This window comes from Corvus cornix, chromosome 2, assembly GCF_000738735.6.
Source record: "Corvus cornix cornix isolate S_Up_H32 chromosome 2, ASM73873v5, whole genome shotgun sequence".
Lineage (NCBI taxonomy): Eukaryota > Metazoa > Chordata > Aves > Passeriformes > Corvidae > Corvus > Corvus cornix.
The window spans coordinates 20,820,739-20,834,099 of NC_046333.1; the positions used below are offsets into that span (position 1 = coordinate 20,820,739).

Sequence of the window (13,361 nt, forward strand, 5' to 3'; positions counted from 1 at the left end):
TGAGTGTGTAATGAGCAAAAGCATGGCACATGCCCACTGAAAGAAGCAGAAAACAGGAGAAAAAATAAGTGCTAGTGTTATTTCCAGTGCAGAATGTGGAATAAGCTGGTGCCAAAAACTTCATATATTTCTTAGTGCATGTGACACCAGAAGGAACCATATAATCTGGATAAAATGCCACATCGTCCCTTGAAGCAGCACTCTCTTCATGTCCCAGTTGAAGGGGGATAAAATTTGTGCCACAAGAATACCAGGTTCAGTTTACATGGGTTCATGAGTGCTTTGGCCAGCACTGGCTGCTGCTGATGCTGCTGCTGCTGCTGCTGCTGTGAGACAGTTGGCAGAATTGACAGTAGGGTGTATACTGACTGAAACAAATTTTGGACATGCATGATCACCTTGTCATGTGTGCCTTGTGAACACACAGCATATATGCTAGAGTGAGAGAAAATGATTTAAGATAAATGAGTTTCCATAAAAATACACTTTCTGATATAGTACATATCAAGCTGAGTTTTAAAACACTTGGCCTTTGTGAGTATTTTGAATCTGTACTGCTGTTTAACACTATTGTTTACAATCAAAGTACTTGAAAATGAACCATGTTTCCTGTAAACCTTGTGACCTTTCTTTGTTTCTGTATCAAACTCAGCTTATCTTACGAGGGTAAGCATTAAGTTACTTACTAATGTAGTTCTTACTTTTTTGTGTGTTTGTGGTTGCCTTTTTTTTTTTTTTTTAATGTTCTTTGTAACTCTCCAGCTCAGAGATCTGCCCAAGAACTGCCTCTGGTGGAGAAGCAAAGTACCGACAGCTTTCCTGTTACTGGAGGGAAGAAAATGGTACTGACTGGTCATAACTTTCTGCAAGACTCCAAAGTCATCTTTGTGGAGAAAGCGCCAGGTATGTCTTTTCAATCTAGACTCCAGTCTGCCTTCCCCCCCACCCCATCTGTGTCAAATGATGAAAGCACAAATATGGTAATGACATTTTCTTCTGCAAGTAATATGTTTTCCATGTCACTGGGCAAAGCTGTGGAAAGGATCTGAGCCGTGCCTAATGCTGAGGTTTCACACTGTGGCAACCGTAGTTACAGGTAGACAATAGAGACATTAAAAGTCAACCTTTGGCATTTGTTTATTGTTTATTTACTTGCTAGTCATGAGTGTAGCAGGCAGGACCTGTGAGAGGGGTTCGAAATCTCCGGTGCCGTGTCCCCCTAAAGCCTGCAATACAGTGCATCTTTTTAAACATTTCTGTCATTTGTGGTGTGCGTGCACCTGTGTTTCCTGTGGCTTTTACAAGGCACTGGCTGAGCAGGACTTGGAGCACACACAATCATTTGAAGGACAGGTTTACCTTGAGAACTGAGGGAAGGACTGAACACAACTTCCCCCTAACCCAGCACTGCTCCTGTGGTGCTGTGGTGATGCAACTGGTTCTGCTGGAGAACAGTCACAGGCCAGGCTGAAGCAGGGAAAATGGCATGGAGTGGGAGCTGGAGCTGGGGCAGGATATGCCTGGAGGAGCGGTGGATCACAGGGTGACAGTGATGTGTGTGAATGCCCTCTGCGGGAATAGGCAGTGGGAGTGGAGCTGGGAGTCAAAGTCAGACTCTGAAACGAGACTGTTAAGGATAGTTTTGAGTCTTGTTTTGGAAAGGGTTTCCCTGGCGCTGGCACAAGCTATGAATTCCTCAGCTGCCGACTGAACCCCCCACCCCCACCCCGAACTTAAAACAGTCTTGGGCACTCCTCAGGCCGCCTGCACCGGCTTTGACGCTGTGCCTGTTTAACCGCATATGTCCACAGAGTTCCCACGCTGTTCTCCTGCCCACAGCCCCTACCGGCACCACAGGAACTCAGGCTGTGGGGCAGGGTGGCAGGGAGAGCAGGGGAGGCTCTGGAGGCAAAGACACCCAAGTCTTTGGGCTCAGCAAGCTCAGGACAATAGCAGAAGACTCCCCTGAAATTCCCCAACAGAGTCCTGGATTGATAAGGTTTAAGTTGCCAGAAGCACGTGGGCAGAGGCAGTGCCCTGGCTTCTTGGGGAGAGCCAGTTGGCACATTCCTGTGAACCCCAACCACTGCAGCACACACAGTGGGGACATGGCTGTGACATCAGCAGAAACATGCTTTTTGTTTCTTAAGACAGTTAAAAAAGAAAGGAAAAAAGGTGGTATTGCAATTTAAAAAACCTGAATTCTGCTTTTTGTGTTTGCCCTGGGGGGGGGGAGAAAGTTAACGTCTACTTTATTTATATTTAAACTTCCTTTGCTGCACAGAACTGGGTTAGTGTGACATGTCAGGAGTCTTCGATCTGTCTCATTACAAAAAAGAAACCACATTAAAGGATGCCTTCCTTAATACTTACTTCCTTTCCTCTTCCTTTTTTGAGTTGGAAAATTTTAAGTATTGCATTCCAAAGGATGTGGAATTGTGATGGTGATGCTGTTTGCCCACAGCAGGTACCACAGCGTGGATCTGAACACTGTCTCCCTGCTCCTATATTCCTATACTACATTAGGTACACGAAAAGCAGGATATTCACTGTATAGCTTTCTAATTACAGAATTTAAGGTCCTGCCTGTTTTTAGTAGTCTCACCGTAGGTTTGTTGCAGGGCAGTATAACCTGCAGGGGCTGAGCCCTCAGAGTCAGAGTGTAGCACCTCCAGGAGCTGCAATAATTGTGTCAGTAGAAATGACACACAAAAAGCGAAGCTGCTGGCTGATCTTGGCTGAGCAATTTTTAAAGCTTCCATGGTTTGTGCGCTGTGCCGCCTCACACAGCTCGATGCATCAGAAGCAAACAAGAGCGCTGTATCATTGCCTTAGTGGCAGACTGCTCTGGCTGGATTTTTGAACAGTCACTGTATTTAATGTCAAATGAACAAGCATTAGCAGCCTTCACTTTTGTAAATCAGCACAGGGTGTTTCTTTCCCTTTCAGCTCTTGAACGTCAGTGAAAGTAGGTCAAGAGAAGGAACACCAGCATAGTTTCTCTTTCTCTTAGAGAACTGGTTATGAACTTCTGTGATTAGCTGGAGACATTCATTAGTTTTGCTGCTGTTACCACTTTTGTTTTTGAATTTGGAATGCTAATCACGTTCCTAGTAGGTAGCAGCCAAACACAGCTATTACAGAGTAATAGATCAAAGTAATAGATCATTGTGCTCGTAAAGAGAATATATCTTTTGTATAAAATTTAAATATTGTACTGTGTCAACTCATGTCTTCAGTCCTTACTCAGGCAGAGTCCCCAAGCTGGGAGGCAGTCTCCTGGAGCTTGTCTAATTCCTCCTAGTCTGCATACTTAATTGGATAATGCAAGGAGTTTGAGAACACTTTTTGTTTGCCCTTTTTTTCCCCCAGCTTTCTCTAAATCTGCTGAGTGCATTGTGGTCTGTTGAATGTTTTTCCAAGCATGAGTCCCAGGCTTTCAGTCTTCAGGGCTAGCCCTCAGCTGTTGTAGTCTCTGGAGGAATGGCATTATCCTGGCCTCCTTTGGTGGGGGAGTCAGTCTGAGCAGTGACTCATACAAGAGGGAATCCCTGAAGAATGATCAAATCAATCTTTCTGCTGGGGCAGCAGTGGCTTCCTGCTTTCAGCTTAACCCCTTACTAGCTGCTGTTCAGCCAAGAAGCATATGAAACAGAGCAAAACAAACTTTGCAGCCCTGTGACTCTGTGTCTCACACAGGGAGAATGAGGTATCCAGGGGGTGAAGGCACAGCACACTGAAAGGACCACGGGAGAACCGCTGTGAGGACCTTCTCTGGAAGGAGAACGCCTCATGGTGAGGTCAGGCAGAAGGCACCCCTTTGGATAAATAATGAGTGTTCAGAAGTGGATCAAATTTGCTCAAGAGTCTACAGTACTGTAAAAAAATTCTTACGTGTTGATGTGAGGCCTTATTTTGGCAATATTCTGTTGCTTGTACCTCACACCATATTTTCCAGTGATGATCAATGGTGTAAAATGACCATCAAAGAAACCTAGCAGTAGTGAAAATGTGAATGTTAAATGTACTTTGAGAGGTTCACTCTTTTGAATTCAGAATTTCCTTAGACTAGGGAGTCCCACAATGATTTTGTTTCTTAAAAATTACACTAATAACTTTTTTTCTTATCTCCTTTCACTTTCTATCTCTCTTTGTAGTCATGCATTTCTCTTCCTGAGGTTCAAAAGTGTCTTGTGTGTGTCATGCTTGTTGGGTGCCATGTTGAGGACAGCCAACACCTGTCTGTTTTCCTCTGGAAGAATTAGTACTTCGTAAAATATTGAAAAGTCTGCAACTCCTTACTGGCAAGGGCCCTTGATGTCCGTTGGCTGGGGTTTGCTGTGGCAGCGAGGTGTGCATTTTAGTTACAGAAGTAGGTGAAGTGAAGTTGGTGTTTGTTAGCTATGGCAGGAAGTGTTTGGCTAGGAGTGAGAAAATGCTTCCTGTTAGCACCTGCATCTGCATGGATTATGATCTGGAATTATAACAAAAGACTGATTTAGTTACTCAAAATTTTAAAACTTTTTATTTCATTCGTAGATTATAAATGTATGGGGAGCAAAAGTCTTGAGGAAAGTTCAGAAAATGCAGAGATGCTTGGAAAGTGTGTTTTAGGGATTGCATATCTATCAGCTAGCTTTTTTTGGTAACGTTTTCTACAAACACTCTGTTTTCAAAGCTAGTTTTTTAAAGGTAATGTGAGTTACTGAATACAAGCAGCACAAAAGCCTAACTAGCCAAAATGACCAGACTGCTGGCTCTTAGTATGTCAGATTATGATTAGTGATCTATAAAACTGATCACTGCTGTGAAAAAATCCTGGTTTTCTTCCCTTGGTTCACAAAATGTATCCTGTAAATGATGAGTGAAAGCTCGGTGATGAAACACAAACCCAGGATCCCAAGGAACAAAGCATAGGAAAATTATGGGTATGCTGTGGTGCAGGTAAGTTATGGCTTATAGTTCCTGGCATGCTGTAGGATGTTTTGGGATAGAAAGAGTATTTTGGGTATTAGAAAAAGTCTTGTACAGAAATCTGAAAGAGTTAATCTACCCTGAAAATCTCTCCTTGCTCAAAAATTGCTCCTTGCTCCTGTAGCTTTTAACACTGGAACTAGCTCAAATATTTCCAGACTTCACGGATTTGGCCAAGTCTGGACATACCTAAGAGATCAGGTTAAACTGATGAAATCTTTCTAATCAATTTGTGATCTATTGGCAGAAATGGTCATTTGGTGTACTGTTATTAATTATCATTGGGTTGCGTTGCCACTACTTAAGTCAGAGCTCCAAACCCAGTTCTTTGCTTTTGTGCTTAGTTACGAGAGCTTAAGGCAAGGATTTTAAAGAGCGAAAAGGCAGAAATGTAACACCCAACTTCACTATGGGATTGGTTTCTCAAATAACATGACTTTGGTACTTTGACTCTGGGCTTTTAATGTTGAGGTTCATTTTGTCCTGGTCAAAGGCTATGTCTAAGCTTCCCTGTAATAAATGCCCCTCCCTGAAGATGCATCACTCTCTTTGATGGACATCTGTAGAATTCACAATTTGTAATGCTGTATCTCTGAGTAACTCCAGACTTACAGACTTCAATGGTTTTGAATGAGTTGTTAATTACTCAGACTTCAACAGTAATCCTGGCACCTACACACTTCAGTAACCTAATTGCATAATATCCTCAGCTATTGTGCCCAAAGCCTTTGATACTCAAAGTTCCTGAAAGAGAAATAAACAGTGTGTAAGCAATATTTCCTCCTGGGATTTTTCTTTTAGAATATTTTCAAACAATTAGGAAGCTTTTCAGATTTAGTTACTGCTTCAAATTCTTCATTCTGCTCTTGTTTTTATTTTGTTAAATGGATTTTTCTGTCAAAACTGTTCGTCCTCTCACAGGTTTTGCTCTTAGAACATGAAGGTGTTGATGTGTAATAGTTATAACTAGAGCAGATGAAAGATAACTGGGTGAAATCACCAATTTAATTTTTTTTTGTATATATGCCAAAGGAAATCATAGCTTTCTGTAAGTATTTCAGATGGGAAAACTTAACAGTTTGCCTCCTCTTAGACGTGTGGTCAAGCTCAGTCAGCTGAATTTTTGCACAAGGTAAATGCGATACGAAAAAGAAGGAAACTGGATGAATTTAAGTGTCCACTCCAGCATTTCACAGCTTTTTTGTTCCTCTCAAGTTTTCCTGTCTCTGGCAAAGATCAGAATTAATCGGTTGCTGCCTTAAGGTACAATTGTCAGTCTTATAAATTCAGTTCTGTTTCCCACATGTTGTGTGAGCAGAATTTATCTTGTCATATGGCAGGTAACTCAAACACAGTCTTTTAGCTTCAGGAGAACTTACAAAAAGTTCTGGAAAGTGATATGTTGATGAAGCATTTGAGTGACATGTGAATGGAACTGATGCATTGAGGAAGCATGTGGGCTTTTTGGTTTGACTCAGATACACTGTGGAGCTTAGGGTTTGGAGTCTGTTTTGACGTGATGTGATGTTATGGTGAGATGGGTGACCTGAGTCTTGGCAGAGGTCCACTTGGTAAAAGATCTTACATTCTCAGAGATCTTTCCATTGCTCTTTCCATTGCCAGTAGCAGTTTGGGGGGCAACTGGCCAAAAAGGGGTCATGTTTCACGCTGGTAATCATACTGTAGCTCACATAATAAATAAGCAAGTGGCAAAACTCCCCTTCCCCCTCTAGTCAGATAGACAGATACTACTTAATTTTGTCTTTATCTGTCTGTTTATCCAAGTTCAGGACACACGTTCCAGTTGGCAGTGAGCAATTGCACTCTGACTCACGTACAGTGAGGTTAAAAATTCGGGAAACTAGATAAACTGGAAACTTCAAAGGCATACAACTTGGGAGCATGGAGTTCATGTAAAGGTCACTTGAACCTAGATCCTAGAGATGTATTGATAGCTGAAGGGGTTTCTGGCCACTGCCCAGAAATAGATATCCTTGGGCAAATTGTGTCATCAGATGCTGGAGTCATTTGATGGTGGAACCCTTTCACGCACACCGAGGAGTAGTGATGCAGCTTGTAGGAAATGTCAGCACGTTTCAGTTTTTCCTGGCTGTTTAGTCTAGGGAATGGTGAAGACAGAGCGGGACAGCAGCCATACACATGAGATGGTGTCAGCAGCAGCAAGTCTCATCCAGAGTGTTGCTCTCACCGTGAAGAATGAGATCAATCAATCACAGATACTTACTGTGGACAACAAAGAAATAAGGAATAACCATATGGTCTCAAAAGTCACTTGTGTGAGTAATCCTGTAAATTTTTTATTATTACAGAAAGTGCAGTTGAATGCTTCAAGTTTATTCTTTCATGTCTTCCAGACTAAGTGTCTTCAAGCAGCTATATCTGTGCAATCAAAGCTTTGTCTCTGAACTTTTACAACTAGCACAAGATTTCAAATAGTTTTTACTGTTACTGTTCCAGTAGGACTGTCTGTCCAAACACAGAGGAATTCGCAGCCCTTACAAGAAAGCTGAGAGTCTAATGAAGCGATCAGTGCCTAAAGACAGTGGGGGAAACAAGTACAGTTGGGTTGACCTTGGCTGGCTGCCAGGTGCCCACCAAGTGGCTCTCTCACTCCCCCTCCTCAACAGGACAGGGGGGAAAAAATAAGATGAAAAAGCTCATGGGTCAAGATAAAGACAAGGAGATTGCATATCAGTTACTGTCACAGGCAAAATGGGCTCCACTTGGGGAAAAGAATTTATTGCTAATTTAAAATAGAGTAGGATAGTGAAAAACAAAGGTAAAACTGAAAACCACCTTTACCCCTGCCTCCCTTCCCAAGCTCAACTTCACTCCTTCATTCTCAGCTTCTATTTCCTCCCCCTGAGTGGCACAGAGGGTCAGGGAATGGAGGCTTTGGTCAGTCCATAACAAATCCTCTTTACCATTCCTTCCTTCCCATGCTGTTCTCTTGCTCCAGTGTGGGGTCCTCCCATGGCAGACAGTCCTTCATGTACTGCTTCAGCGTGAGTCTTCTCCATGAGATTCCATCTTTCAGGAACAGCTTGCTTCAGCATGGGTCCCCTGCAGCCATCATTCCTGTTAGAAAACCTGGTTCTGCCTGGGCTCCCCTTCAGAGGCTGCAGCTCCTGTCAGGAGTGTGGGCTCTGACTGGCTGCATGTGGATCTCTGCTCTGGTGTGGTTGTCTCCGTGGGCTGCGGGGGCACAGCTGCCTCACCATGGTCATCATGACAGGCTGACGGAGAATCTCTGCTCTGGCCGCTGGAGCACCTCCTCCCACTTCTTCACTGTTGTGGGGGTCTGCAGGGGTGTGTTCTTCTCACTTATTCTCACTCCTCTCTCACAGCTGCTGCAGTTTTTTTCCCCTTCTTAAGTATGTTGGCAGCCATAGCTTTGCTGATGGGCTCAGGTTTGGCTGACTCGGGGTCCATCTTGGAGCCATCAGGAACTGGTTCTGTCAGACATGGGGGTAACTTCTGGAATCTTCTCCACCCCTGCAGCCCAACCACTAGCCAGACCTTGCTATGTAAACCAATAAAAGGGGATACCTTTGAAGTACTTAGTTTTTGGAGGGAATGCCTACCTCTTTTGGGAAAGGACAACTTGTCTCCTGTTGCTTTCCTGACATCATTAAGAATTGGTTCATGTCTCAGATGGGTATCACAGGAAAAGTGGGGAGAGCTGGGGGAAGAGGAGCATCTTCCTTTTAGGTCTGTTAAGGAAGTAAGATTACACCTTCAATGTGGAAGAAAATACAATGACATTTAAGAGAGGAATAGAGAGATAAATTGTTTCCAATATGTGCCTTGTTGCTGGGATGGTGATGTCAAGGCAGAAAATCAAAAGATTGGAGGAGGGACCTCTAAGATTCTTGGACCTTTTTGGACAAGAGAAACAAGAAAAGGGACATGAGGGGGACAATGAGATGGAAAAAAATAAAAATGCTGTTCAAAAGTATCTGCCAAAAAGTCACAAAGAGTTGCCATAATGAGATGTTTCTGGGAGTTGGGAAGTTGTGGTCATGCAGTTGAAGAGTTTGTGTCTCAAAAAATAAAGAAGAAGATTTGAAAGCATTTGGATCAAATTTACATCTTAAGATGAGAAATAACTAGAAGTAGCTATAATACAGGTGGTGGTGTTGGCATCCAGCACAGAAGTAGAGGAAAAGAATTGTTCATGGAAGAAAAATTTGGAACTTGTTTTAAACTGGCTGTGAGGTTCGTTACTCCAATAGTCTGAGAAAATACAAGACAGATTAGACTGAAGAAGATGGACCAGGAATATGTTACTCAGTTTCAGCTGCAGAGTCACAGGTTCAGCCTACTAGAGTTTCCCAGAGGAAAGTAAAATTGTGAAGACAAGGAGATGATGTGAATGTAATCAAAACCATAGTGAAGTGCTGTCATGACTGCTGGTGGGTGGCTGTGCTGGGTGTGCTTTGTTTGACCTGCCTGCCCTAGAGAGATTTTTCAGGGATGTCAAGCTGCAGTTTTACTTGGAAGTTGTGTGTCTTAGACCTGGAATTACTTTAAATTAATAAATAAAACCCTCAGACCAACGATAATTTGAATAGGGGGAGGTGCCAGAGAGCACAAATTGCACAACCAGCTTCCATTCTGCTGAAAATAGTATCTGGCAGGTCTTTCCAATGGTTTTGGCTCAAAATGAACCCCGATCTGTCAGTTGTCAGCACTGTGCCTCCTTTTAATTACCTGGGCTAAAATTACAGTTCATTTGCAAACACTGGAACTCAGAATAATTACATCTGTTAGACATGCTGTGGTGAAAGGCAGCTAAAAATCCTGACCGTTCAGGCAAAGTGAGTCCCTCAGCTTTTGGCTTGCCCAGCTGAGCAGCCAGAGAGGAAGTACGTGCCTGGCACAGATTCCAAAGTACCGTAAGATCTCTTTTGTGCTGGATTTTTACACCTGGTCGCTGCATGGCATTCTTATTGTTAATTCAAGGTAAAGAAGAGAGAAAAAGGAGCTCAAGAGTATCACATTGATGGCAGACACACCTAAGTCTACATGGTACTCAGCTCAATACTGCAAAAATGTATAGCTGAAGGAGTAGACAAAATACATATGTTGCAAAAATGCTTATGAGGACACACCAACAAATACAGCACCTTTGATGTGGAAATAAAAATAGGTCAGTTATGCCTGAGCCCTGCCGCGCATGGACAGAGGCATGCCAGAAGGCATGCCAGGGATGGGGAGTAAAGCTGTGGGGAAGTCTCTGTAGCAGGCCAGTAGGCTCTGAGGAGGGCAGAAGTACAGCTGGGGGACTTCCTGGCATGGAAGAGGAAAATAAAGTAAGTGAAAACCAGACCAGCTGTGTGGTCTCATAGCAAAAGTAGTGTAAGAGCAAAGAGTGGAGATGAGGGTGGCTGGAGAGGCAATCAGGGACAACATGCTGGGCAGTAGGCAGGCCATGGCACCAACAGGAGCGGCAGCAGGAGGTAGAGCTGCTCTGAAGGTTGCTCTGGGACGAGGAGGCATCTCGCTGCTCACAGATCCCTAAGAGGCTGAGATCTCAGGAGAGCTAAGTGCTACTGAGGAGATCAAAAGAAAGGTCCTGGCCACTTACAATTCAGATACTTACTCTCTGCTAGCACACACTGTATTTCTGAATGTTTTGTTGCTCTCTTGCCCCATAGTCCCTGTACATCCCATGTCAGACTGCTTGGCTGGTGTGGTTCCTCCTTAGTGCCTGACCCTTGTAAATGTCTTTAAGATGTACACCAGTGTGTCAGCAAGGCATAGAATTCCACCCACTTGGTGGAATCCTCTTCACTTGCTGGTGTCCAGCTGGGGAAATGTTGTTCACAGCAGGACACCTGTAAGACCAGCTGAGAAAAGTGCCCTGACTGCTTGTGGCATCCCCAGATCCAAAAGGCTTCTGCCCCTGCAAAATCTGGCATTAGTATATCCATGCCAACCCATGAGCACCAGCTGGTGGGATGGTGCCAGTGGGTCATGCCCAGGACTGGCATGGGGGTTGCTGTCCTCTAGGCAACAGAGCTTCCTCCTCGCCTCTTTCATTGCCAGTCCAGCTTGCACTTCCCCTAGAAGCTGATGGCATCTCTGCAGAGAACTGGGAAACTCTTAAGTGTGAATGATGAGACTTTGCCATAGGTTCTTCATCCTCTTCTTTGCACAGAAATCTGTCCATTCCTTCTGAACATCTTCACAGATCAGTCATCTCAGCGTCATGAGGGTACTCACCAGGGAAGAAGGGTAGCAGTGCAAGTTGAAAGTTTCCAAATTCTTCATTCCTTGGGGATTTAAATATGCATTGTTAAGGCCAAACAGGAGGGTAGACAGCCTTTGCAGAGCACCTCAAAGTGACGCTGCATTGCATCTGTGCCCTGCCTGTTGTGGACATGTTAAAGTAATCTGGGCTGTAACACAGGAATTATTGTTCAGGGTAATCTCACAATTCATTAATTAAGTAGTGGGTTCCTTTGGGAGGGTAGGGCTTGTTTCACCATTTTACTTGGAGTATATGAATGTAAATACAGATTTACAGTGCAGCCAGTGCAGTCAAACTCTGTTGAAGCACAGACTGGAAGAATATAAAATGTACCCTGTGTATAGGCAGTGAAATCCTAGGTAATGTTTATTCTTATCATATCTCAAGTGAACACAGGTCCACTAAAGAATATAGACTGTTTTAACCTCTTGTAGTAAAGTGGAATCCCTTAAAATATATCTAAACGCTCCCAACATGCCCGTTTTATAGCGACAAGATTTAAGTGGTTTCCAGATGTTATACCCTCCTGAGTTTCCAAGCTTAGTTTTTTTTCGTGTTTGTATATTCTTCCTCCTTTCTGCAATCCATCAGTTTGGAAAGTTATGCTGGTGGTTTGATTGTTTTGAGCTTGAAAACCCCTGACACTGTGCTTGCAGTTCCCTGGGATACAAAGGTAAATCCAGCCCTAGAAACCCCAAGGGATCTCTCTGGATGGGCAGTGATGAGGGGAAGATGCTACAAAAATGTCTTTGGAAAGTCTTTACAGCTCTTTGTGTTGCTCTCCCATGATGACAATCTGTATGTCATGGTCTGCAAGGCTCTATGTGTGTATAACTGATGCTGCTAGATTTACACAACTACTTTTTAGCCCTGCTTCTGTGTTAACACAGACCTTTACAGTGCCTTTTTATGTGGAAATCTTGTAGCTGGGTGTGGTGGGGAAGCCGCTTGGTGACTCATACTGCAGGGAATTCCCTGATGAATTAGAGTATTTTTACTTCTGGACTTGTGCACAGTTTCCTTCAACGCTGGAGTGAGTGGCCGATAAGAGCAGGCTACAAAGGCCCATTCACCATTCAGCTACCCCATGTTAAAACAGGGTGTTTGTGCTTAGCAGAGCTGAAAAATCCACCCCCCATAATGCGTAGGTTCACAGCATTTTCATCATTAGCAATCCCAGGTGCTCCAAGTGTCACAGCGATGAAGAAAACAAGGCAGGAGTGGATGGTGGTGAAGCACACACAGAGCTGGGATGGCTATAAATAACAGGGATCAGTCTGTAAATGTCAGGCTTCCTGACAAACCTGGTGTCTTCAGCTGGCAGTAGTGCTGATGGCCACCTGTCAGCACAGTGTCCAGCCTGTGCAGAACGGGTGGGAGCAGCTTCTCCTTCCCCCAGCACTGCCATGCTCCTGCGCTGCCTCTTTGGAGGAGGTGGGATTTGTGGGTCATTCATCCAGCCCGTGCACGGTTCCACCGTGAAGCTTTGGCTCTCTCGGGTTAGTGGCTGTTGCTACTGGCAGCGAGCGAGCTGAGCACTCCACCGGGGACTCTGCAGGGCTTCTGCCCTACCCTTCTGTGCATGGATGTTTTGGGTTTATTTCCATTTGGTAAAAAAACCCTCACAAAACATAAGAAACCAGTATAATACCTTGACCCAACTTTTTAGCTATATAAAGAACTGTCTTTCTCTTCAAAATATTGCACTATAAATCTTAAAAAAGCCAAAACAAAGCCAGGCATTTGGTTTGGAGAAGACACTTCTTATTACTTGGTAAAAGTAAATAGTGAAATGAAAGGGAATGAAATAAGACCTTTGGAAAAGCCGTTTTCTCCCTTTTCCTTTGTGCCTCCTCCTCTCCTTCCTCTCCTGACTCCATCTCTCCCCCTCCCTGTATAACAACTGCCCATTTGGGTACGGTAATTCCAGAGAGCAAACTTTAACGGGAATGCCTGAAATGTGTCTGCTTCAGCTTTGTGTTATGTCTGTAATTTGAATTATTTGCATTTTGGAAAGGTATAAATTGCTCTGGTGTACTTGGGTTGGCTGGTGGCCAGGAGGGAGTTGCCTCGGGCCCAGACCAGGCGCGTTGCTGCAGATGTGGCAGGC

The 13,361-nt window shown here is 43.9% G+C and overlaps 1 protein-coding gene across 6 annotated transcripts in view; it reads left to right on the forward strand.

Moving 5' to 3' along the window:
* Positions 1-13,361, forward strand: part of NFATC1 (nuclear factor of activated T cells 1) — a 110,638-nt gene that overhangs the window by 47,887 nt on the left and 49,390 nt on the right. For all 6 annotated transcript variants that reach the window (XM_039549341.1, XM_039549343.1, XM_039549345.1 and 3 more), the window contains exon 6: positions 763-903. In XM_039549341.1, coding sequence (XP_039405275.1) covers positions 763-903 — 141 coding nt within the window. The remainder of the gene's footprint in view (positions 1-762; positions 904-13,361) is intronic.